Raw genomic sequence first — 25,554 nt, 5'->3', positions numbered from 1 at the left:
TAGATCCACTGATGTCTCAGAGCCTGAAAAACAAAAAACAAAGCAGCTCCACTCTGACCAGACAAAACACTGTGGGCTTTGTAAAACACAATGCACAGAAGTACACACATCTGGAGTAGGAAACAGTAGTTCAGGTATCACCTTCAGGCAACACAGCCCCTGTAAGCACCAGTGCTGCACAACCTTGCGTTCCAGGGAAGTGCATGCAGTACTGAAACTGTGCAGGTTCCCATCATTTCATATAGCATCTAACATGTCACTGTCCAGGTCTGCATTGGCCTATGAAGACAAGATGGTGTTAAATGAAGGGAAAGCAGCAGCAAGCAGGAAAAGTTCCTTCCTCCCTTCCTCCCTCCCTTCCTTTTTCTAAGTAATTGCTTGCATCTCAAATGAACTTGGTCAGTTGAAAGGCTAATTTTAACCAAACCAAAAAAAGTTACGCTGATGTAAAACTGGTTGAACTGAAACTGAAATTTAGAACAAAACCACAATCATAAGCAGCATTTAATTAAAAGCTACCCACTTTCCCACCACAGTAACCCTTGCAGATGTGCAAGTGATTTCTCATTTTGAGGATAGTCATAAACAAACTCGAATTTACAAGAAGGTCCCTCTGATATATCTAAACCAGCAAGCACTTAAAGATAAAGCATTTACTGCCTCCCCACTCACAGATGACAATATTTCCAACATACACTGGAGTAACACAAGGAATAAGAAAGAATAAGTAAAATGACACTATCAGCCAGCTTCAGTCTTTGGCTGAAAGTCAAGCTGGCAAAAGAATGCCCAGCTTTATCCAGGAAAGTTTACATCAAGTAGTCTCCGTTTCATCTACCTGTTAATTAGATGATTGCTCATGCATTCTGTGCATTTGGGGCAATCTCTTACGTAATCCAGTAGGTAATCCAGTACATAATCTCTTACATAATCTAATAGACAAATGGTTTGAACATTGAATCTGGACAAAAAAAGCTCTGCATTTTTAAATGGTACTCACCAATATTCACATTAGTGATGCCTTCATACACAATTCTCCCGTATCTGTCACTCACTTCTATGAAATACATGCCACTGTCACTTATCTGAATTTTGTCTAGTCAGAGACTGTAATTAGACACAACCTCAGACCTATTAACATATTCCCAATGGTACCAAGACCAAGAACCATTTATCCAAGCTACTTCTGTATTTTCCTTTTTTCAGACTACGTGGGAGAACTGTTTCAGCATCATCTCTGTTAGATTCAAGAATATGGATCCACCAATAAATCCTGTGATTTCTTTAGATCTTTCTAATCCTGAGGGGAGAAAAATGTATATTCATTGCTGCGGTATTTTACATGCCATAGAGTGACCACAAGCAGGAATATTCTTGTTATATTTTCCTAATTGGGAATGTTCTTTGCTCTACTGGAAGTATCAGCACAAAAATCAGTACAGGGAGATATGTTATAAGACTGTCTTAATAACCTAACTTGCAGTAAGATAGCTTTTTCTCCATTTTACTAATGCTTTTTCCATTCCATCTGCATACACAGCTTTTTCATCACTACATTAAGGTTGGCCCAATAATGGATAAACTATAGTTAGTGGCACTCTATCCAGTCTTAAAACATTAATTGATACTAAAAACATTAATTAGCTATCTGCACAAGACAAATAAATCAAGTGTAGCCACTTCATATTTTGCATCGCCATTACAGTCTCAGCTCTTTACTGTAGCTCACATGGACAAACTTAGGTTAGTGGTAAAATACCAGGATGTTGCAGCGGCACAGACCTTTGGGTGGACTGCAAAACTTGCTGAGGAGGCTGTAGACTGTAGACTACTTAGCTCACACTGAGCTCTACCTCTGCATGGGTAAAGGGTCACTGGTACCACAGGAGCAAAGCCTGTCCCTAAGAATAAATTGTTACATGCGAGCTTGAAATTGCATTCCACATGCACCCTCAGACCATCCCCATCCTCAGGCCCCTTCCTACAGCAGAAGAGCATGGCAGAGACTTACTCATGAGGCTGAACGTATACAAGTCTTGGGGTCAGATGACATGCATCCCAAGGTCCTGAAGGAACTAGCTGATGTGGTCTACAAGCTACTCTCCATTTGAAAGTTACACTGTCAAATGAAGTCCCCAGTGACTGGAAAAAGGGAAACATCAGTCTCTTTTTCAAAAAAGGGAGAAAGGAAGACCTGTGGAATTACAGGCCAGTTTTGTGCCTGGGAAGATCATGGAAAAGGCCATTGCATGTACTGAAAGGAACAAAGGCAGTTTGAGGAAGGACACATGAGTTTGTAGCTAGAGCGCTTTCACAAAGCCAGACATGCCTCTCTGATCCGGATTTGGTTTTACATCACATCCAAGAGCTATGTCTCCTGTGCTTTGGAAAAGACTTGGGATGCATCAGGACTTCCTAAAATCTGAAAAACTGTTCTAAAATCAACAACAAAAAAAAAGCCCTCAGGCACATGATTGCCTCAAACACTCATTCCAGACTTCAGCCTGGGCATACAAGGACCCCCTCCCACCTAGGCAGAAGAGTGACAAGACTGGATTGAAGCCTGGCTTCTTGTTACAAAATACAATTTGAATTTGAGTCAAACATTAGGTAAACCACAGGAATACTGACCTTGGTTGAATCCTCTCCCAGTTTGGAGTTCTACTGAGATTTCCTACATTTTTATTTGACTCCATGCATGCTGGCAAGGATACCATAAGCAAGGCTCATCTCAGAGGGAAAGGAATCAGTCATGTCTCATCATTTTGTTGAAATTCATCAGCTTAGAAACCTTTGAATATAGGCTCTGGAAAAAGAAACCTGCTAGAGTAGCATGCACCATCTAAATGGTGTTTTCCAGATTTTCCATAGAAGTGCATCTCCTTGCTCTGCTGCTCCCAGCAAGCCACACATTTAGTCTTCAATCATACCACACAGCCACACTCAGAGAATAGAAGGGAAGAAATGAAAAAAAATTTTTTTTTTTCCAGATATTTCATTGTTCTAAACATACATCTTTTGGGAAAAGACCTCTCTAATCATTTTGTAACCCAAAGAGAAGGTGAGATTTGCAATCAGAGCAAGGGCACCTATTGAAAATATGTTATCAAAAAAGCATAGGACACTCAGACTTACTGCTCAGTTCCAGGTTAAAAGTTTCACGCAAATGCAATCTATCCTTGTCACATCCTTCTGCCATGTACTCTCCTTCATCTCTCCATTGCACCAGGCAAAGGTTCAAGCTGCCATTGGGGAAGACACTAGCCCTGTTGTGGTACACTGCAGAGACATTTACTGTTTGCCTTCTTATCTGGGCCACTGGCTGTCTTTCTTCTGATGACAACACAGTTGCCTAGAAGCCCTCTGACAAGGTATCCTGTTGAAAGAATGCACACTTGAGTATTTAATTAAGGGACAATAGGATATCACACATAATTGCTTTTTGAAATCTTTTACTACCTTGGAAGCATTTCCACACAGGTTTACAAGTTATCTGCTTGGTACTTGCATGCCACAAGAGCTTACTCTTAAAAGAAAGGCAGATAATGAATTAAGTCCCTGAACAGTTCCCTAAGAATCATAAGAAGTCCATTTCCTTGTCGTGCTGAAGAAGCAGTTTACTTGGATTTGATTTAAGACAGTGGAATTCTACTGGGAGGTAACAAGACATATTAAAAGTGTATTATGAGTCAGCATCTGTCATATGTATTAACACCTCGGGACACATCTAGAAGATTGTCTTCAACACTGACCAAAACTCAAAAGACTAAGTTTTAATAGTTTTCCTATAGAACCACATCTTGGCATTTACAACAGCTGCTGTGTGGAAACAATAAATCCTATGTCTTTTGTCATAACTTGAATTCAACATGTCCGAGTTATAAAATTACTACAGTCTCAATGGCTGAATGAAAATAACTCCCACACTAATAATAATTTTTTGCTTCTAATAAGGCAATTGCTTCTGGGCAATTCTAGATTGTTTTGGCCAACAAGCAAAGATTTTCTTATTTGTTCTTAATTCTTTCACCCAAAAACTCTCAAATCAGTCAATATAAAACTAAAGCCAGTAGAAAAAAAAATCTGAAATCTGAAAAAATAATTTATGAAGCCCTAAGTAAAGAGTCCAATGGACTTCAAATTCTGCCCACACTGAAATGGTAGTGAAGGCTAACACCACTTTCAGTAAACCTTGCTGGACTGAGTTGACCTCAGTAGCCACTTTAGCACAGATTTCAAAATTAAGATCTTAAATTTTTGTAGCTGGTAATTTCAAGCAGCTGATAAGAAGATAGCAAAATCAAGATGTGAAATGAAGCGATGGCTGCATTTAAGGGTAGGGTCTTGTTTCTAGACTTGTGTAGATACTAATTGTGAGTGCAATAAATGTTTCATGAAAAGCGTAACATGCAAGTAGTCTCATGAGGTTAGTACATGAACTCAAGAACAAACAGGCAGAAGATGCCAGCCATGAACACACATCCTACATATCATAATGTAACCACTACTCACAGGGTGCTGACACACTGGAACAGGTTGCCCAAGGAGGTTGTGGATGCTCCATCCCCTGGAGGTGTTCAAGGCCAGGCTGGATGTGGCTCTGGGCAGCCTGGTCTGGTGGTTGACGACCCTGCACATAGCAGGGGGTTGAAACTAGATGATCATTGTGGTCCTTTTCAGCCCAGCCCATTCTATGATTCTATGACATGATAATGTAAGCATCCCTGTGCATTGAGAGAGTAAGGTTAAAATGAGAATTTACACCCCACGCACATGTAGCAAAAATACCCTTTCATAGGGACAAAACCAGGAGCTGATGCATATCATAGCTTTGTACTGTCCTGCATCCTTTTTCACAATGATGCACAGCATCAGTGCTCCATTACAAAAGACGTGAATCCACTGGCTGTGTCTACTATTGTTATATGTCCTGTGCTTTAAGGGCACGTTTCCCCTGTCCCAGATATGAAAAGGCTGCCCCCACTGGAGATAGCCAAGGTAAAAAGTAACATAGTCACACACACAGTTGTTTATTGTTGTCACATTACCATGAGCTGAAAATACAACACACAGAACAAAGTCATTACAAGCAATTTTCTTTCAGCCTATCCCTCAAATATTGCCCTGATCCTGCAATTAGTAAACCCAGCAGCATAAACCTCCAGGAATGCATACACACTGTTTTAAATCCCAGCTTAATGTAGAAGCACGTTGCTGCTACAGAATTAGGAATTAAGTAAACAAATATTATTACCTTCAAGAATAACAAGTGCATGCAATGCAGCCTGGAAGGTGAAAAAAAGATAACATTTCAAAAAGGGTCTTTTCTTTACTATGATGTATACACTTTTTCATGGGCTTATTGACCAAGAAATCATTAAACCCCATTAACCTAGGTCTCACCAGTGAACGATGTGACTTGATGTAGGTGAGTAGAAATATTTAAAGGATACTAAGGATGCTAACTCTACATAAAATTCTCAGGCACACAGAACAGCTTTTTTTTATTTGTAATACACACTTTGTGGCTTCAACCACAGCAACAAAGATGTAGCAGCTATGAACATCCCTTTTTTCATTATGTCATAACTGTTATTGCTGAAGTTAGCACCATCAGACTGCTTTTCATAGGGGGAAAAAAGAAAAAAAACCATCAGAAATACATTTGGCATTGCTACTGTGTGCAGAACTTCAGAGCAAAGCATGACCTGCAGGTCAACAAATGAAGACTGTGTGCTGGTGATGGACCTGTGCATCTGCACAGTTGCTCCTCTGCCCCTCTGCAAAAATACTGTGGTGCTAGAGGTGCACAGGGAGCTGAGAGGGGACGCAGCAAGGCAGCTGACCCGGTTGACAAAAGGATGTTCCATCCATCCCATGCCATACGGCATCATGCTCAGCAATAAGAGCTGGGGGAGTTGGCTGCATGTCTGCCACGGCTCAGGGACTGAGCTGGGCATCAGTGCTGAGTGATTATGTTATGCATCACTTGTTTTGAGCATTCTTCTTCTTTTTTCTCTTCCCTTTTCTTTCGTATCAAACTACCTCAGCCCACAAGTTTTACTTCTTTCCCCCAATTCCCAGTGGGCGCAAAGTGAGCAAGCAGCTGCGTGGTGCTTAGCTGCCAGCCAGGTTAAACCACAACAAGTGCTTAGTTTTATAACCAGAAGAAGGTGTTGACAACAAAGAACTGTATCACATTCATTTGCAATAGTGAAAGTTTCCCAAAGTAAACTGTTTATGTAAAATAGTGCAACACCAAAATATTGCCATACATCCCATTCAGCTTCTAGTTTTTCATCAAAGCATACATGACATCAATAAAACAATCCATGGGAGATAACGCAAAGTGCTTCTTGATAGGCCAAAGGAATACAAGTGAGACCAAACTTCTGCAAGTCTCCAGAGAGGTCTGTGGTTCCTATGTCCTCAAAATGGACAAGATTGTAGGGAGGAAAGCAGGTCACCTCTCCTTCTGCTTATCAAGCAATGCCCCGTATCCAAGTACAGACACACAGAAGTGCACGTATCTGAGAGCATAAGATAAAATGTATGTCAGCCTATTTGCACCAGCAATCCAAAATAACTGCTTACATGGTTTGCACTCATATAGAAAATGAGAGAGAAATGCGACCGCCCTAAAGACCACAGCATGACTAAAAAAAAATTGCTGCTATGCAGGTAATCAACAAGACAAGCACTTCTGGTGTGTGAACTTGATCAGAGTCTCTGTAACTTTCATTGCTGCCTTCTCTGGATATGTCTGATCATGAAATATAGCTTTGTGGGTCATCTTTACTGCCTTGTTTCAGCAAGTACACACACCATGGACACTGCAGCACTCTGAAGACTAAGAATTTACAATGGCGCATTCAAAAGAAAAAGACAAAAACCACAAACTAGCTTCTTTCAACAGGAAAACATTCAAACCAACAACAAGAAGCAGTAAGCACAAAAAGCCATCACATACAAGAAGTCTAAACAGTACTGCACCAAAGAGATACAAATGGACAGGGTGCCCTAATAAATCCAGAGAAGTAGCTGGAGTCTGCCAGTACCATAGGAAGCCAACATCATTCGACTACAAAAGACCCCTGGGGCAGAGCAGCTACACCAACAATTACCCTCTTTAACCATAACGAAGATGAACAGTGTGCTGCTTCAATAGCATCCTCCCCAGTACCAATCCAGGTATTGTAATCTACACCTAAGCCAGCTTAATGAGCTCCATAAGCCATGCAGGCCTGAAAGGCAGCCATTCACACTACTGCACATTTACTGCAAACTTTCTCTTCCTTCCATCCCGACACACTAAACTGGTGATATCCCTTGTAACTGAAAGGACAACACTTCAGTCAGGCAGTCAGAAATTGGCTGAGTCTTTACACAGCTCAAAATAGCAGCAGAGCTTAATGAATTCATTCAGGTTCAAAGTGGAAAGGTGTTGACTTGCACCATTAGTCACATTGGTCCTGTAAACTTTAGCATGCCCTTCATAATTCTCATGCTAAGATGAAGAGGCGTGTGCATACATGAGCATATGCACATGTATCCATGTACAGCTGTACTTCAGTTTAGGTTTTAAGCTCCCTATGGCTTAGTTGGCCCTCAGGCAATCAGTGTAATTAGAAAAGGCACACAAGAAACCAGCTGAGTGACCCCAGCCTACCTCTGACAGCCTTGCATACAGCCCTCCCCAGGCACTAGATACCAGTGTTCTCATCAGCAGCTGAACTGCTGAAAGACTCTTTTGCAAATCACTGCTTCTCAGCACCCACAGACCACTGAAGCCCAAATCATTTGCATATCATTACCTTCGGGCTGATAAGGCATGTGTATGCAATTTCAGGTACACAGATTCACTTGTACCTTGTCAAGCAATCGGTTCCAATTCAAATTAAGCTGCCACGGGACCCAAGGCTGCTATCTTTAACTTTGCAGAACGCAATTACCTTGATGAGGGCTACAAAATGCATATTTAAACAAATAGCCATGTTAATATCATTCAATTTCTGGATCAGCCATCGCTGACACTGAAGTTATTCAACACCAGGCTGCCTAGGGGAAGAAACGGGGAAAGGCTGCCCCCTCCAGTACACAGATATGTTATTCTCCAGCTATTTGAAAGCAAAATTCTCAGCACACACTGGAACATTTATATAGCTGGCAAATAAAATCAGCAGAGCACAGTCACAGCTGTACAAACAATTTGCAGCTTTGCCCTGTCGAAATACAAGCTTAAGTGATAACTGCCACATTGGTGGTTCCCCTTCAATTCTCTCACCGCTGTACAAGATGTTTTTCTTGACACATCCCAGCTGCCTTCCCAATGCTTCTGAATGCCTGATAGCCCTCCCAGCATAGGGGTACATCAGCAGTACCCCATAACCTCCTCAAAAACTCCTGGGAAATGAATGGATATCTGCCACTTCCTCTCACCTCACTTCAGGTGCTCAATATGTGTTTTTTTTTTATGGTTTTCTACATACCTAACCTATGCCCAACACACACACTGCATCTGTTGTTCTTTTCCTTGGATAACAAGTCCTGTGTAACAGTTCCTTGAAAATGTTCAGTTATTCCTAGATATTGGAGGGTGGAGGGACATAAACTACTCCTCACACTTCAGTTGCAGGTATTAAGGGAAAGCCAAAAACAAAAGAGCACAGAACTTGCTACATCCATGAGGTGGACTTAAATGATTAATGAACCCTTGGAAAGCAGTTTGCTACTACCAACAAACATTACCTGCTATCACCTTATAAAAGAGAACGTCCCATTCCTGTGCAACAGGGAGATAAGCCGCAAAACAACGTAAAATCCTAGTATCATTAGGGTTGGAAAAGACCACTAAGATCACCCAGTCAAACCACCAACCCATTCCCACCATGCCCACTCAGTGCCACATGGTTCTTGAACACCTCCAGTGATGGTGAGTCCACCAAATGATCTGAGCTGTTTAGTTTGCAGGCTATGTAAACTGAATGTTTCCTGAAGATAGCATTCGTAGAATCCAGTGTCTGTTGAGAGACTCCTCAATTTAATTTCCCTACCTGTTTTCATGGGGTATTTTTTTTGTTTTGGTGGCGTGGGGTTTTCTTTGTTGAGCTTTGTTGCTATTGTTGTTTTTGTTCATTTTTCTGATTCTTAGCCCCCAGAGGGTTTTCTAAGAGCACTGCCGAAGCAATAATAAGTAGGGGGTAAGGAGGGGAGGGGTCTTCCCACCCCCCATGAAATAGAATACAGATGTGTGTAACAGAGACAGTAAACCTGATATTCAGAGCCCAACTGGATGTGACCCAGGGCAGACTGCTGTAGGTTCCTTGTTTGAGCAGAGCGTTGCACTTGGTGATCCTCCAGAAGTGCCTTCCAACTTCAGCTATTTGGTGATTCTGTAATTCCCGTATCAGAAACAGCTGCGAAAGTGAAGGGAGAGCTTTGGTACTTCCAATCCAAACCATGGGATGTCAGTGTCCTCTGGAAAGGCACTGTGCTTTCTGCAGTGTTAACAAGCAATCTTTTCTAGGGTATGGAAAAGCGTGTCTCTGGTTTAAAGCTAAAATATTTACAGTTGTGTTCTCTGCTAAATGCGTTTGAAGAAGAATAAGACAGCAAACTGTCTTACTGTTTGTTACTCTTTTAGCAGCTGTGCAGAGCAATGATGCTCTACATTTGAGTGATTGATATATCGCTCTGCTCTTTCAAGTGAAAATGGTTGATCAATACCTAAATTTAAGAAATAATCTTCAGTGGGCAGCCACAATCACTCAAATGTCCTTAAGACCTTCCTCCCTTGTATTCAGATGGCAGTTGAGCTAAATGTAAAGTAATTACTATAAAGACTGTTGGGTAGATAGGGCATTCATTCAGGCACTACAACACCAACAGAATGGTAAAGCTGAGGGTTTGCTAGAACTAACAGCAAAGTGGAAACTTAATTATTCCCCAGTGTAGTGCTTACCCTTATTGACTGTAATTCTCATCAGATTTCATTGCTTTGCTCTAACAAACTCTTCATTAGACATACATCTTTGGTCATTTCAGCTGTTTAGGTTGTTTCAAAGACATATAAATAAATAAAAAAGCATTTCTAACACTAAATGCATGGAACTTTTAAAAAACAGTATATCAGCTTTGTCAAAGCAAACAAAAAAAAGGGTACTTCCAAAACATTAGCCAAATGAAGCTTCACCAAACAGTAAAGTTGCTGTGCAGTAGCAACTAAATGGAGCCAAGACTTGACATGGGAGTGTTTCTGAACAAAGTTATTTTGAAATGCAGGAACTTTTCCAAAAGCATCCAACTAGATTGAGGTAGTTGTATTTTAATAGTGAATTCGTAAATACCATTTTACCATTTTTATCAGCCTGGAGACACTTGGTTTCTCTTTTCCTTGAAATACAACTACATTACCCACTTTGGGCACTTTACTGCTTTCCACATTTTTAAGACAGCCAAACTCTCTTGAAAAGATTTCTCCCCAATTACCAATTTGTAATTATTGTGTTGCCTGTGGGACGACACATGCATGGTTGCTTGTAGAATCACTGAAATGTTGATTGGAAAAGACCTCTGCAGTCCAACCTCTTGCTCAAAGCACAACTACTACCAGTACTAGAAGAGGTCTGCCATGAGTTTGTCCAGCCAAGTTTCAAGTCTCCAAGATTGGAGAATCAGCACCCTGTAAGGTAGCCTGCTCCTCTCATACACTACTCCCACAACAAAGAAGTATTTCTCAGTGTCCAGCCTGATTTTTTAAACCAAACTTGTTTTATCATTTCGCTCTATGCAGAACAGTTTGCTTCTGCTCACTGTTCACGTTTTAGGCTCCTAAGCAACTTGGACATCCTGCCCAGTTTTTTTCCATATCCTTCTTGAATTGGAGGGCCTGAAGCTGGACACAGTATTACAGGTGTGGCCTCCCCAGCTCTGAACAGAGTGTGATGATGACCTCTGTCGACCTGCCAGCCATGCCTTCCCTGATGTAGCCCTGTATGCAGGCTGCCCTGTTTGTAATTGGAACATACTGGGCTGTATTCTGCTTGGTGTGCAGATCCTGTTCAACATGGCACTCACTCAGACAGCCAATTCTCAGTCCGTACTCATGCACATGATTATTTTGACATGTGTGAGGAACTTTGGCCTTCTACTTGCTAAACTACGTTAAGTCTTTGTTGGCCACACCACCAGTCATGTCTGGATAGCAGGCAATCACGGTAGTTAGACGGGATTTGTCATGGTGGATTGAAACCAAGGGTTTCCAATCACCTTCTTCTCAACATTGTATTTGAAAATGAATTCATCAGTTGCCTTCACTAATGCTGGACAGCAGTCTGATGCCTGAGCCCAATGTTTCTTCATATCAGTATTTAAGCCACGGTCAGTACTGTAGTTTCATGTGCAGGATATTTTCATCATTCATTCTTCTCTATATGTTTGTACTTTGACTGCAAACATATTGATCTTCTGCCTTCCACATTTCTAAGTGAAGGTGCTGTGCTGCAAACATGACACAGATGCAGCAATGTGCCTGACGGCTGTACTGTTTTACAGACCAATGAGGCTACAGAATCACAGGATCATTAGCTTAGAAAAGACCACTAAGATCATCTGGTCTAACCATCAGCTCATCCTCACCATGCCCACTAACCATATCCCTCGTGCCACATCTCCATGATTCTTGAACACCTCCAGGGATGGTGACTCCACCACCTCCCTGAGCAGCCAATTCCAACACCTCACCACTCCTTCCGAGAAGAAATTTTTCCTAACATCCAATCTAACCCTCCCATTCACCCTATTTCAATATTCTCAGCTTATTTTGTTGACGGCCATTTCTCCATCTGCTCAGACTCAGTAAGTCTAAAGAGCTTGTATCAGTCAGACGACTTCTCCAACAGAAAGTCATAACGCAAACTGATCCTTAAAGCCTCAGCATGACAAAAAATGAACTTTATTCATTTCCCTGTTACTGCAGTTTCCATAGTACTTAGGGCACACTAAGATTTCCGTGGGCACATCAGGAGTGCTGCATCAGCTCACTGTCACAGGCTGATGTGTTCTGTGCTCTGGAGGGAGTCTCCAGACACAGCTCGAACTCAGTCCTGTAGAGGCCAAGGTGAGCCCTTCCTTATGTTGCCCAGTGCAACAGGGAAGCTTCTCTAAGATACTCAGAGGGCGGTGAGGGTCTGGCACAGCTGCCTAGAGAAGCTGTGGATGCCCCATCTCTGGAGGCGCTCAAGGCCGGGTTGGTTGGGACCTTGGGCAGCTCCACGCGGGAACGACCCCCTCCCTCACAGCCCGCTTCCCTCATGGCTTCCCCACTCCCTTCCCGCACGCCTCCCGGCCGCGCCGCCCCGCCCAGGAAGCGCCCTTTGCCTGCGGAGCAGGAAGCGTGGCGGCGCCGGGCGGCAGCGGGCGCCCTGCAGGTAGGCGTTGGGCGGCTGGTTCGGGGCGGCAGTGGAGCGCTGGGCCGGGAGAGGGCTGCACGGGTTGGAAGCTTCGGCAGAGTCGTTGTCTGTCGGCATCGTGGAGGAAGGACCTGCCCGGAGAAGAGACGGAAGAGAGGAGGGGAGGGCCGACTGCCCTTTTTTTACTCCAGTCTCCGCTTTAGCCGCTGTCCCTGTGTTCTCCCGTCCCTTGCTTGTAGCGCAGTTCCCCCGTCCCATCGCTTTTCACCTGCCGCAGGCAAAAGCATCTTCTTGCCCAGTTTCCGATCTCTGTTGCACACAGGCAGCCTCACATGTTGCCCCGGTTCCCCAGAGCTCCACGTCTCCCGCTTCTTTTTCTCATCCCTGTTTGGGTGTTATGGCAGTGCCCTGACCACCCCACCTCCTGCCCGTCTCAGCACATCAGCTCCTGCTTCAGGGGGAGCATCGCCAGCTAGTGCTGTATATCAGGAACAGGTTCTGCACCACAGGGCGGTGGGCATGGCACGGGCTGCCCAGGGTGATGGGCATGGGCCCCATGTGCCGGAGTTCAGGGAGTGCTTGGACACCACTTTCAGACACAGGGTCTGGATTTTGGGTGGTCATGTGTGGAGTCCGGAGTTGGACACAGTAATCCTTGTGGGTCCCTTCCATGCATGGGATATTCACACCTTGCTCTGAATGGCAGCTTCATGCCTTGGTGCCCGGGGTGACCATGCAGAGAACGCTCAGCGACAGCACTTCAGGAGCAGACTGCAGGACCCCAAGGAGCCTGAGAGATGGAGCTCTACGCTGGGATGACTCCTACAGCCTCCACAATCTGATGGAGCCACAGGACAACTATGGAGGTGAGTGGTCAGAAGAGAAAATGAAGAGCCGTCAGCAAACAGCTGAGGTAAAGGCAATGGATTGTCGATCCCTGAAGGACTGTCTTCTCTGTTGGTGAGATCAGTCTCCTCCTTTCACAGAGAGAGGACTGATCATGGGAAAGGAGGAAACCCCCTACTCCAGGCTAGCCTGTCAATATATAACTGTCTGCTTTTTGCTGCCATAGCAAATCTGAGCACAGCAGCCATGCATCAGGAGGTCTTTGCAGGTTCAGAAGTGAACTCTTCCTTCTGCCTTGTTTGCGTGCTTTGAGACTTCCCCTGGTAGTTGTGGTCAGACTTCTAGCAAGATGCTGGTACCACCTCTGAACTGCTTCTCTGCAGTTCCCATTTGTACACCCTTGACAGGGAAACCCTGCTGTTTGTGGTTAGCCGCTCAGGGAAAAGGCCTGTGTGTGCATGGGGCTTTGGCTCCTGCTTTTGGGTGGAACAGGTCATCTGGTACACACTGCAGCATGTTGGTAGCTGGGTTGGCTCCTACCATCAATCTGCTGCAACAGAGATTCTCAGTAGTGGTGTCTGTTCAGGACCATTCCCCTCCTCTGAGTTGTCCCCTTAATTCTGACGCCATCTAATCTCTTACTGCTTATTACCTTTCATTAAATAGCTGTTGGTGATGACTGAAGCAGTCCACAACAAAACACCCATCACTTTATGCTGTTTGTTTGCACCAGAGGCCATCTGTCCAGTTAACCAATTGCAGCTGAATTGCTGTCCAGAAATGTACTTTTCCCATGGCTCAGCCATACATAAACAAGGATCGGTAGTTTGAAGCATAGTTCTGGGAGAATGTTCCTGAAAGGGTACTAGCTGGCACTTAGGGAACTAAAGATTAAAAGGAGAGTTTAAAAAAAAGCAAACAAGCATAATGTCTTAAATACTTTAAAAATATTCCTAGAAATGCTGTGATGCATATAATTCTCCAGTCCTAGATTCACCCAGCTGGGTTCCTCCCCCTGCCACCTTTGATTCTTCCTTTTTGAAATAAAGTGGGACCTTTTTCATGCCATTGTACTTTCTCTGTTCTCCTGCTTTTTTTTTTTTGCATCAATTGCCAGTGCCTACCTTTTGTGCTGGTGGCCTTTGTAAGACCAACCTGCCCAATAATTGCATTTGTGGCAATTGTTGGAGTTGCCAAGCAGGGATCTGCCAGAATTCAGTAGGAATAGACATGACATCATATTGCCTGTTTTATTGGCTTAGCTGCCTCAGCCTGAGAGTCTTTCCTTGGAGGTGAGAGGAGAATTGAGATAGCAAATAAGAAAATCATGCTCTGGTGACTAAAGAGTCATTTTCCATTTAGAATAATTTTAAGATAGTAATTATTCTTGTTGTTGTCATTATTACAGAAATGCCTCCAATTCAACTGTGCATGCAGATTGTCTGAGTTTTGCTTTTTCTTTAAACTTATTGCTGCTATTATTGCTGTCCCTCAATTCTGAGTCCAGCGCATCTGGTGTATCTCCTCATGTACTGGTCATCAGAAAAGAGGCAACCTTGAATCTCCTATAAGAAAATAAAACATATCTGACATCAGGTACCTCACTGGTGCACAGGATGCCCATAAACGTTTGTTGCTCAGATTGTTCCATTCTTTTAAGCAATTTCTCCATATGTTCCCCGTATTCAGCAGGGGGAGTAGATTTTAAGGCCTATTATGTGACACTATTGCTGAATATTCAACAAAGATTTATTTTGTTTGCTTTTGTAAGGAGGATTCCTGATTGGTGAACCTGACATAACCTGCCCAGATGGACCAAGGAGAAAATCAAGATCATAAGGCCTCAAAGGACATGGGTAAGGAATAAGATGAGTTTATAAATATGGAGAAAGCAAGAAGCAATTTGAGCTTCTGCAGTGTTCTTCAAACTACTTTATTTCATCTAGCTTGATTTGAGATCTCTTTCCCTGTCACTGCAGCCTTGTCAATGTGCTATTAAGAGTATGTATGAAAGACAGAATATTAAGAAGACAGAATGTGAAGATTTCCTGGGGGCAAGGAAAGGCTGATTGCACTGCCCTTGGCACTGCTTTTTGTGGCACATCTGCTCTGGGTCGCATTCTCACAACTAGTTTTATATTTGATCCCAGTCCTTCCCTGTAACTGCTTCTCCTACACAGTGCAGACCATACTCTCTGGGAGAAGAGCTCACCTGTTCTCTGCCACCCTTGTCTCTCAGCAATAATTGCAATAAGTGATTACAGCAACTAGTTGTCATTTTTTCCAGGTGCTGAGATTGATCCCTTTCTGAATCTCTTTGCAAGCACAGATCTGCAGGACTTGTTGGCAGCAGAATCCGTAGGAGAAGAGGAACAGCTGGAGAACGGCGATGGAAGTCAACGTGGTTCCACAGAGGCATTGCGAGGTGACCGCAGGGAGGCAGAGGAGGTTAAGCTGCCTTGCTCTGCTATCAGCCTGGTGAAAAGACAAGAGAGAAGGGTGGCAGCCCCACGGCGAGCCCCTCGTGCAGAACGGCCCACCATCTGCTCCGAGTGTGGCAAGGGCTTCAGCCGGAGCATCCACCTCATCCAGCACCAGCGAATGCACACCGGGGAGCGCCCGTTCCTGTGTGGGGAGTGTGGCAAGGGCTTCAGCCAGAGCTCCCACCTCATCCAGCACCGGCGGGTCCATACTGGCCAGAAACCTTATACTTGTGCAGAGTGTGGAAAGAGCTTCAGCCAGAGTTCGAACCTCCTGAAGCACCAGCGCATCCACACCGGGCTCAAACCCTACGTGTGCAGCGAGTGTGGGAAGATCTTCAGCGACAGCTCGACCTGCATCAAACACCAGCGTATGCACACAGGCGAGCGGCCCTACAAGTGCTCAGCCTGTGGGAAAAGCTTCAGCCAGCACTCCCACCTCCTTCAGCACCAGCAGGCCCACAGCGGTGTCCGGCCTTACTCTTGCAGTCAGTGTGGCAAACGCTTTGGGCAGAGCTCCGACCTCATTAACCACGCTCGTACCCACACCGGTGAGAAGCCTTACAAATGCAGCCAGTGTGGCCGGGGCTTCAGTGGCAACTCCAACCTCATCAAGCACACCCGCATCCACACGGGTGAGCAGCCGTACCGCTGCAGCCAGTGCGGAGCAAGCTTTCGTTTCCAGCCCCAGCTGGTGCGCCACCAAAAGCACCATACAGGGTAGTTGGCCACGTGGATGATGGCCCATGGACCTGGTGCTGTTGCATGCTTCATATGGGCTGTGAACTGGGGGCAGGGAGTCCTCAGAGCCTGTGCCCTTCTGGGTAAATCGGTTGTGAGCGCTGCCTAGGCACTCAGCCTGCACTGAATGAACTAGTGCAGGTTCTCTGCGTGGGGTGGCTGTTCTCAGCCCCTCTTTCAGGGATGAGGAAAAAAAGGTACTTACCGTATGGTATTTCCAAGACCAGGAGGGAGAACATAGAGACGTTCCAAGGATTAGTGCCTTCTTTTGTTATTCTTAGAGGGTTGTGATTTTTGTCCTAAAATCTGTTTTCTGTAAAAATTGCCTGGGTTTTGCCTTTGTTGTAAAGCCATAGCTTAGCATGATTGCTCCCCTCAGAATCCACATCTCCCACTTGACAGTTTTCTTGGGTTTAGGTGGTGTTAGCTATTTATTTCAAACCCCTGCAACACAGAGTTGGATGCCTCTGAGTATATGTCACAGGCCCAGCCATCCTCTGTGTGGGCCATGTCTGTGGAACTGTGTTCCTGCTGGGTTGGAGAGCTGTTAAATTGGCAGGTTCTCAGATGATGATGCTGTTTGACAGCTTTGTCCTCAGCAGCAATTAAATAAATTAACATCCTAATAGGTACTTCTCTCAGATTCTTGTTTAGGCGCTTTTGTGGGTGGCACTTTATGAATGTTTTTATAAGGCTTCTAAAAGTATTTAGGATGACTTTTTTAATTGTGATTTTTAATTGACAGTTGATGAAAAGAAAGAGGATGATGTTTCAAAATAAGCAATGTCAAACCGATTTTGTATTCAGTGTTAAACATCTTTTCTTGCATAAAAGTTTTTAACTCTAACACGGCCTTTGAGTTGTTAATGATTCAAAGAGGTGATGTTGACATCCATTTCTAGAGTTCCCATGAATTTTTGCAGGTGGTTTTGACATCTTCTTTAGTAATGACTGTCTAAGGAATATGGGGGAGGAAGAATTCTGAGAAAGCAGAATGAACTGACCTCTGAAGAGATCTTCACTTTGAGGAGGAAAATGCTACTGCTGGGAGTCTGTCCTTACAAGGAAATTTAGCTCAAACGACTGCTTGGTACGGAGGAGGAGAGAACTGGCAGTAATAACAAATATGTTAATATCTCTAGCGCGGAAGAACTCCCTGTAATGAACGTAGCAATATATACTGAAATGCCTGTTCCACCCACGGAGCCAAACAGTTGAAGAAATCAGAGTGTGCTTTAGCAAGAAAACGAATTGCTTGAATCTGTTGCTCTGTAGAATTTCTATTTTCAGTATTGTTTATCAGCCTAATGCTAGCAATGAGCATTCTCATGAAGATGAGCTTCGAAATAGCAGATATCAGTAAGGATCAAAAGAAGGTCCAGCTTGAAAAGCATGGGATCTTGAAAGAAGCAAGCTCTGAACAGCAGCATTGTGATTGACTGAGTAATGTAGCACACCTTAACTTCCAGCTGCTCTCATGCAGGGCTCAGCTTCGTGCTCCACTGGCAATAGAGCTGGTTTAAATTGTTTGCCCTCACTCTGCTCCCACTCTCTCCCAGGAGCCTGAATTAATAAATCTGTACTGGTTAATTGTTCCCGTGACTGTGCCCTCAATCACATCCATGAAAAGATCCATGTTTGTAAAATGAAAGACAAGAGAGTTCATTTTATACTGTACTAGTCCAATCCAGACCACAGTCTCACAAGCACTAGGGTTTGTGGTACACATCAGTGACAAGCTTGGTGTAAGAATAGGCAAGCCAACAAGCAAATAACACATCAAGTATTGCTGTTAGTTCCGAAAGAAGACGTTTAAGATGTTTGTCTCCTTGTTGCACTTTTTTTTGTTAATGTTTCTAGGAAGAACCAGACCTGGAAAAGCCTGACACATTTCCTTTGTTGTTTCTGCACTCTCCCAGCCATGTCAGGAGGACATTGCCACAGTAAGATGAAAACTACAGTTCATTTTTGGTGTCCTTTCTACACATCCAGTTACCAAAAATGTTTTGATGCTAAATGGAAGTTGTTATTCTCTCTCATAAATTGGCTGATAACTGAGTTGCAATACCAGCATCTTGTGTACATTTGTGTTAGGAGCAAAACAATGCCGTGAACAGAACTATTACTTCTACATGGCAAATTAAACATGCCAGGGGCACGGAAGCCAAGTAATAGTAGGCCACATGAACTCCTTGGCACAATCATCTGCTTCTGTTTGTTTGTCAAAGAGGACACAGAGAACCTACTGATGGGTATTATCTGTTCCCATTGAGTCTTCATGTACATCACTCTTTTAGGCAGCTCGCAGTGCTCTCTTCTTGGCCACATCAGGCCAGGGTATTTCACACTCTGTTCAATAGTTATGAATGCTATAGTCCAAAACGCAGAGCATACAATTCAGCTTCATATTCCTTACCTTTGAAAGCGAGGGAGGTGTTAAGAAAGGTCCACAATGCCACATCTGGGCACCACAGTGTAAGAAGGACATACAGCCCTTGGTGTCTGAAAATGGTTGTCCACCGTGGGGTCCCTTCTCAGCACGGTCAGCTCTGCAGACCCTCCACCATCAGCACCTTGCCAAATGAGCCCAGTACACTCAAGCTTGTTCTTCCTGCCATTATAAATGTCCACACTTCAGGACACCGGGTGCAGCGCAGGCCTAGGCAGCCATGACAGCCGCTGTGTGTCATAGTGAAGTCATCATTGCATCACAGACACATCCCTGGTTTAGTGGCCTTTATGATGCTCTGGTGTCACTTTGTCTGTGTGGCAGAGAGCACTCTGCTGAGCAAGCAGACAGGGACTGTGACAGTAGAGCTGTGAAAACAAGGATGTGGGTGGGAGTAGGGTGCTCTGCCATGGCCTCAGCCTCTTCTCCCCTTGGGGCAGCAGGCACAACCTCAAGCTGCCAGAGTTGAAGGAGAGCTCGGACAATGCTCACAGAGTGGGTTCCTTCCAGCTCAGAATATTTCATGATTGTATGAGTTTGATCATGAAGTCAGTGTAATTGAGATGCTCAAAGAAGAACCAGTTTAGCTTAGCTGCATGGACTGTTTTTAAACAGTTTGGCCTACAAGCGAAGATGAGCTATTCACAGAGGTGTACAGATCTCAGATCTGCTGAGCAATAGCTGAGATGATACCTGCACTTTTCCTTTCAAAGGTCTCAGCAGTAGAACAAAACTATACTAAAGCTCTTCAAAGATAATTTGAAAAGCACTCTATGTGCTGCACGCACCTGAGTATGAAAACTTTTAGACTTTTAATTTGCTTGAAGTCCTCTAAACCTGTTGTATTTGGGAGTTCTGTGCAAACTCATTGATATGATCAGAGAAGTTGAGACCCTTAGGAATTGTTTCAGCTACAGTATGGTATCTTTGCTTGATTAAGAAGCGTCTCTCATCAGGATGACAGGCTGCTCATGGAGACCTCTTGATACAGGTTTCTTTCCTTTTACTACCATTTACAAGAACCAGCCTAAGTTGCACCTTACTGAAGCTGGAGAATGACATCTTCTACTCAGGCACCACAACAGCCTGAGCAGAAGGCAGCCTCTGATCTCTCTTCCCGAAACTGAACACAGAAATGACTACATATATTTATACATATATTTATACATATTTCTATTTAAAAAGAAACAAACCACATTTCACTCACCCAGTGCAACTGAAAGTGTGCCTTAGTCTACAAGCCTGCTACGCATGCTTGTCTCTTCTGTCACATTGGGTGAATATGTATTTGTGCAGCTTGCAACCAAGCTGATGAGCAGAGAGGTAGGTCCTGCACTGCATCAGCTGCTTCTGGCTGTGAGGAGTGCACAGTGCAGTCTGTAAATAGGCCGCACCAAGTTGCATGCAAACTATGATTTTGCTAATTGCATATCTGTCAGAGGTAAGCCTGTAGCATTTTACATTGCGGTTTTACCCCATCTCTACTTTCCTGGAGGTTAAAGTCCTTGCAAGTGCAAGGTGAGCAGAACTGAGGCCTCTGGAAACACAGGTTCTGGCTTTGCTAGGGAACAGGTAACTTCAAGGGATTAAATAAATGAATCATTTAGCAGACTCTTGAGCATCAAGTGCATCCATCTGTGGAGACACTCAAGGTCAGACTGGACGGGGCTCCGAGCTCCTGATGGAGCTGTAGGTGTCCCTGTTCACTGCAGGGGGGTTGGACTGGATGGCCTGTAAGGGTCCCTTCCAACTCAGATGATTCTGCAATTCTATGATTCTGTAATAAAAAGGCAGATTGGGAGTAGCTTTTCCTGCTTTTATTCTCCATGGTGACAACTCAAAAGCAACAAATTGGAAACTGCAAGCATGGTGAATGTATAATGGTTAGTAACTGAGGGTGAGGATGTGTCCCAGAAAGCTGTCAAAGCGCTTGTATTGTCGCTGTACAGAGCAGTGTGTCTTTCTGACACTCCCTCCAGCCTCCCATTATGGAAATAACTTCATTACAGGTGAGAAGGAGAAATTAAGCAAAATAGCAAAAGCTGAGCACAGCAAAGAAAGCTGCTCCCTCACTGCATAATGGGGGAAACAAAGCTGTTGCAGATGAGCAACTGCAACAAAAGAAAAAGAAAAATACAACCAACAGCTCTGTGACAAACAGCAAGAGGACTATAGCCATGGCTGGAATTTTCAATAGGGTGTGTGAAAAGCAGGCCCCTGGCTGCCAACACGTGAGTGATGTGTGATGGGTCAGTGCTGGTGCTCTGCAGGCTGGGTGACACGGGTGCACAGGAGCTCCCCATCGCCTCCACATTCATCTGGTGTTTGGGCACAGAGGTCACGTGGCTCTCAGGGCACAAATAAAGGCTTTGCAGGAATAAAGATAAGTGAGCAAGTGAAATCCACCAAGAGGCACTGGAGATGAAAACTATGCCATTTCCTTGACTGAGATCTGCTTTTAAATCAGCCTGACATACTTTTAAACTCAGATGTAACACATCATCTTGGAGTCACATTTGCACTCTCTGAGTGATGAAGCACTGCTTCCTTCCCTCTGCTGCTGCTCTCACCAAGGACAAAGAAATCTGAATGGGTTTACTTTTGTTGTTTGCTCTTCAGAGCTCTTACTGCAGTTGCCCTGGGACTGGAAACAATACCCACTTGTTTTGAAATCGTCTTTGGCTTGAATTTTTAAAATGTTTCCAGGAACATCTCTGCTTGCGTTTGAGAATAGATGGAAGGCTTGGGGTTTTGTTTTGTGCTTCCTGTAATTTTTGCTTTTATAGGGTGGTAAAAATGTTTTGTTTTGTTTTGTTTTGTTTTTTAAACAAAATTCAGTCCACAGCCAAACTGACTGAAGCCCCCGGGCTGAAGGTCAGCTGTGAACAGTCGAGCATGCAGAGCAGTCCGAGAGGGATCACATGCATGGAAGAGCAAAGGGCAGACTGGGAGAGGGGGTGAAGGTCTCTCCCAGCAAAGGCCCCTGTATAGGCAGGTGTGAATGTCCAGAAGCAGTTACAAAGGTCACAAGAGAATTGGCCTGGGAATCATGGCATATTCCTCTAATTTATTCCTATTAATATCATTCTGTTTCTGATGCTGGCACTTTTGAGATGGTATCAAAAACAATAGCTGACCCATCGTGTAGAGCACGAGGATCTCTTCTCTGACCTCCCAGGTAATAGGACAACGGCTTCAGGAGCCCCAAGTGACTGACGACAGCGCATTTGGCAGCTCAGCTGCTACACAAAGCATATACACCATTATAGCCAGATGGCGGTGCTGCCCCACAGAGGTTCCAGGAGTCAGGGTCAGTTCTGCAGCACCTGGCTTATGCGAAAGGTCTGTTTGCTCCTGGCCCAGTTAAAGAGTGAGCTAAAGCCACTTCAGCTTTCATTTCCACATGTCCCAGATCTGTACTTTTTAGTGACACAGAACAGAACTCACCCACAGCTTCATGTGAAAGGTCCCCAAAGGAAAAAACATAGCTGTGAGCATTTTCTCAGTGGAACGGTCTCAACGACTTATTTTATTTTCGGAATAGTCCAGGCATGATAAACATTGTATTTATGTACCTCATTGTGGCCTTCCAGTACTTGAAGGAGCATATAAACAGCAGAGGGAATGACTGTTCACGAGGGTGGATATTGATAAGACAAGGGAGAATGGTTTTAAACTGAGACAGGGGAGGTTTAGGCTAGATATTAGGAGGAAGTTTTTCACACAGAGGTTGGTGACACACTGGAACATGTTGCCCAAGGAAGTTGTGGATGCCCCATCCCTGGAGGCATTCAAGGCCAGGCTGGATGTGGCTCTGGGCAGCTTTGTCTGGTGGTTGGCGACCCTGCACATAGCAGGGGGTTGAAAACTAAATGATCATTGTGATTCTTTTCAACCCAGGCATTTTATGATTCTATAATTTTATAAAAGTTTGTGGCTATATTTGACTTGTAAAATGCTCTGTGATTGCTTCTGCTCAGGGATCTGTATTTGTGCAGGCCAGTGACTGCCCTGTGTTTCTTCAGAGAAGCAGCTTTGGAAGGGACCTTTGGTCAAAAGAGACATTAGCAGTTAGGTACTCAGGATGACCTGGGACTGTGGAAGCAAGCTGGCAAATGGGCCAAGAAAAGCTCTTCTGCACAATGTCAGACTACTGTGTTACTGGGGAAGGCTGTTCACATTCCAACAGTGGCCTCTACGTGCTAACTCTCTTAATACTTGAAAAAATTTCTCAGAGAATGAATTTTCCCTTTATGAGATCAATTCTGTCTTAAGGTGTCTGATCCTGATATTTTCTTTGCTACTCCCTCCCACAAATTTTTATGTCCCGTTTCAGGGCACTCTTCAAAGGGAGGTTGTATGTACAAGTCCTTAATCGGTTGCCAAACTATTTGTCTGTTTCTGTTGCAGGTGAACTAGTGAACTAGTATTACCCACCCAGAGTGGGCTTGTTGTAACAAAAAGGACAAGAAAGCAGTTTAACTGCTGATCCATGGTCAGCAGGGACCTTCAGAGTCACAATCCAGAGTTAAAATCACAATTCAGTGTGCTGCTGAGGGATCCACACAACAGTGGGAGCTGGAACTCCAAGGAAGCTCAGCACATGACTGGCAGCGCTGGCTGCATAGGTAAGGCAGGCCTGGGGCATGTTGCTGGTAGCCATCTCTGACTTAATAAAAAGGGCTACTATGCTTACTTCAGTTTCCATTTCTTTCCCCATCTTCAGTTGGTAAAGATTTGGCTCGATGACCACAGCCAGAGAATTGTGGTCAATGGCTAAATGTCCAGCTGGAGGCTGGTGATGAGTGGTGTCCCAAAGGAATTTGTTTTGGGACTGTTGCTCTTCAGCATCTTTATCAATGACAGACAGCGGGATCAAGTCTGCACTCAGCAACTTCATAGACAACACCAAGCTGAGTGGTGTAGTTGTTATTAGAGATGGAAGGGATGTCATCTGAAAGGGCCTGGACAAACGTGAGAAAAAGGGAAACATCACTCCTACTTTTAAGAAAGGAAAAAACGAAGACACAGGGAACTACAGACCCATGATCCTCACTTCTGTGCCTGGGAAGATCACAAAACAGATCCTCCTGGAAGATATTTTAAGGCACATGATAAATGTGGAGGTGAGCTGAGACAGCCAGCATAGCTTCACCAAGAGCAGATGGTGCCTGACTAATTTGGTGGTCTTCTGTGATGGAGCAATGGTTTGGTGGACAACGAAGGGAAATTGATGTTATTTACCTGGACATTGACATGGTCTCACACCACATCCTTATCTCTGAATTGAAGGCTGGACTGTTTGGTGGGTTAGGAATTGGTTGGATGATTGCAGCCAAAGTGATCAGCTTTATGTTCAGGTGGAGGCCAGTCACAGGAGTCTATCCTGGGAGCAGTGCTTTTCAGCATTTTTAACAGTGACACAGACGATGGGATCGAATGCACCCTCAGCAAGTTTACAGACAACATGAAGCTGAGTGGTGCAGCTCACACAGTGTAAGAAAGGGATGTCATCCAGATGACAGGCTTGAGAAGTGGGCCCACATGAGGTTTAGCACAGCCAAGTGCAAGGTGTTACACCTGGACTGGAACAATCCTAGATATGTATCAACTGGGAGAGGAGCTCTGCCAAGGACTTGGGAGTCCTGGTGGACAAAAAGCTAACATGAGCCAGCAGTGTGCATTGTGTGCACTCACGGCCCAGGCCAGCTGTACCCCAGGCTGTATCAAAAGAGGAGTGGCCAGTAGGGCGAGGGAGAGGATTGTCTTCCTCAGTTCTGCCTCTGTGAAGCTCCATATGGAATACTGTGTCCAAGCCAAGGCCCTCAGAACAAGAAGGATGCAGAGCTGTTGGAGCAGGTACAGAGGAGGCCAAAAGGTCATCAGAGGGCTGGAGCACTTCTCCTATGATGAAAGGCAGAGGGAGCTGGTTCAGACTGGAGAAGGCCCCAGGGGGACCTCATTAAGGTCTTTCAGAACTTAAAGGGAGCTTATTAAAAAGATAGAGACTGATTTTTTTACATGGTACAATAGCAACAAGTGGGAATGGTTTTAAACTAAAACAGAGGAGATTTAGGTTAGATTTAGGAGATTTAGGATGAAATTCTTCACTTCAATGTGAGACATTGGCACAGGCTGCCCAGAGAAGCTGTGGATGTCCCATCCCTGGAGGCACTCAAGGCTGGGTTGGATGGGCCCTGGACAGCCTGAGCTGGTGGAAGGTGTTCCTGCCCATGGCAGGGGAGATGGAGCTAGATGGTCTTTAAGGTTCCTTCCACCCTTAACCATTCCAGGATTCTATAGTTCTATGCCAACACAGAGAATAATTCTGGCTATCTGTCTCAGGTGAGAGTTTCTCCAAGTTTTTAAGTATTCAAGGTGCTGCCTTTGTTAATTTTCCATTTCAGCATAAACGGTCTGAGAATATTTGCACTAAACTCACCCCATGGAAATTTTACAATATACTTTAAAGGCATAATGGGATTACTGAGAAGTCGTTACTATTGGTATTTACTTTCCCATTATGTCGAGACTTTTTTCTGAAACCCAGATAACACTACTGACAGCACAGTCAGATTTAGCACTGATACTTGATCCTCCTGTTGCTCTAAGGGCTTATAATTTTTTA

At 44.4% G+C, this 25,554-nt stretch overlaps 1 protein-coding gene across 4 annotated transcripts; it reads left to right on the top strand.

The window, feature by feature from the left end:
• The first annotated feature begins 12,333 nt into the window (after positions 1-12,333).
• Positions 12,334-18,072, top strand: LOC100543285 (zinc finger protein 239-like). 4 transcript variants are annotated; one of them, XM_010721658.3, is made up of 4 exons: positions 12,334-12,428; positions 13,150-13,276; positions 15,028-15,112; positions 15,544-18,072. In XM_010721658.3, exons 3-4 carry the CDS (start codon positions 15,067-15,069, stop codon positions 16,458-16,460), a joined length of 963 nt encoding a protein of 320 aa, XP_010719960.1. In that variant the 5' UTR covers positions 12,334-12,428; positions 13,150-13,276; positions 15,028-15,066; the 3' UTR covers positions 16,461-18,072. The 4 variants fall into 4 exon arrangements, with proteins under 4 accessions (XP_010719960.1, XP_010719955.1, XP_003202897.1 ...); XM_010721653.2 differs by having other exon boundaries at positions 12,346-12,428; positions 13,117-13,276; XM_003202849.4 differs by lacking the exon at positions 12,334-12,428 and having other exon boundaries at positions 12,451-13,276.
• Positions 18,073-25,554: the final 7,482 nt, after the last annotated feature.

This window comes from Meleagris gallopavo, chromosome 1 (assembly GCF_000146605.3).
Source record: "Meleagris gallopavo isolate NT-WF06-2002-E0010 breed Aviagen turkey brand Nicholas breeding stock chromosome 1, Turkey_5.1, whole genome shotgun sequence".
Taxonomy (NCBI): domain Eukaryota; kingdom Metazoa; phylum Chordata; class Aves; order Galliformes; family Phasianidae; genus Meleagris; species Meleagris gallopavo.
The sequence above is the reverse complement of the archived record's forward strand: the minus strand, read 5'-3'. Positions and strand labels throughout refer to the sequence as shown.

What these genes read in the sequence shown, in the direction of transcription:
- LOC100543285 (XM_010721658.3), top strand. Translation starts at nt 15,067, where the DNA reads ATGGACCAAGGAGAAAATCAAGATCATAAGGCCTCAAAGGACATGG. An exon ending in TAAGGCCTCAAAGGACATGG is followed by an intron (nt 15,113 to 15,543) that starts GTAAGGAATAAG and finishes CATTTTTTCCAG; the next exon opens with GTGCTGAGATTGATCCCTTT.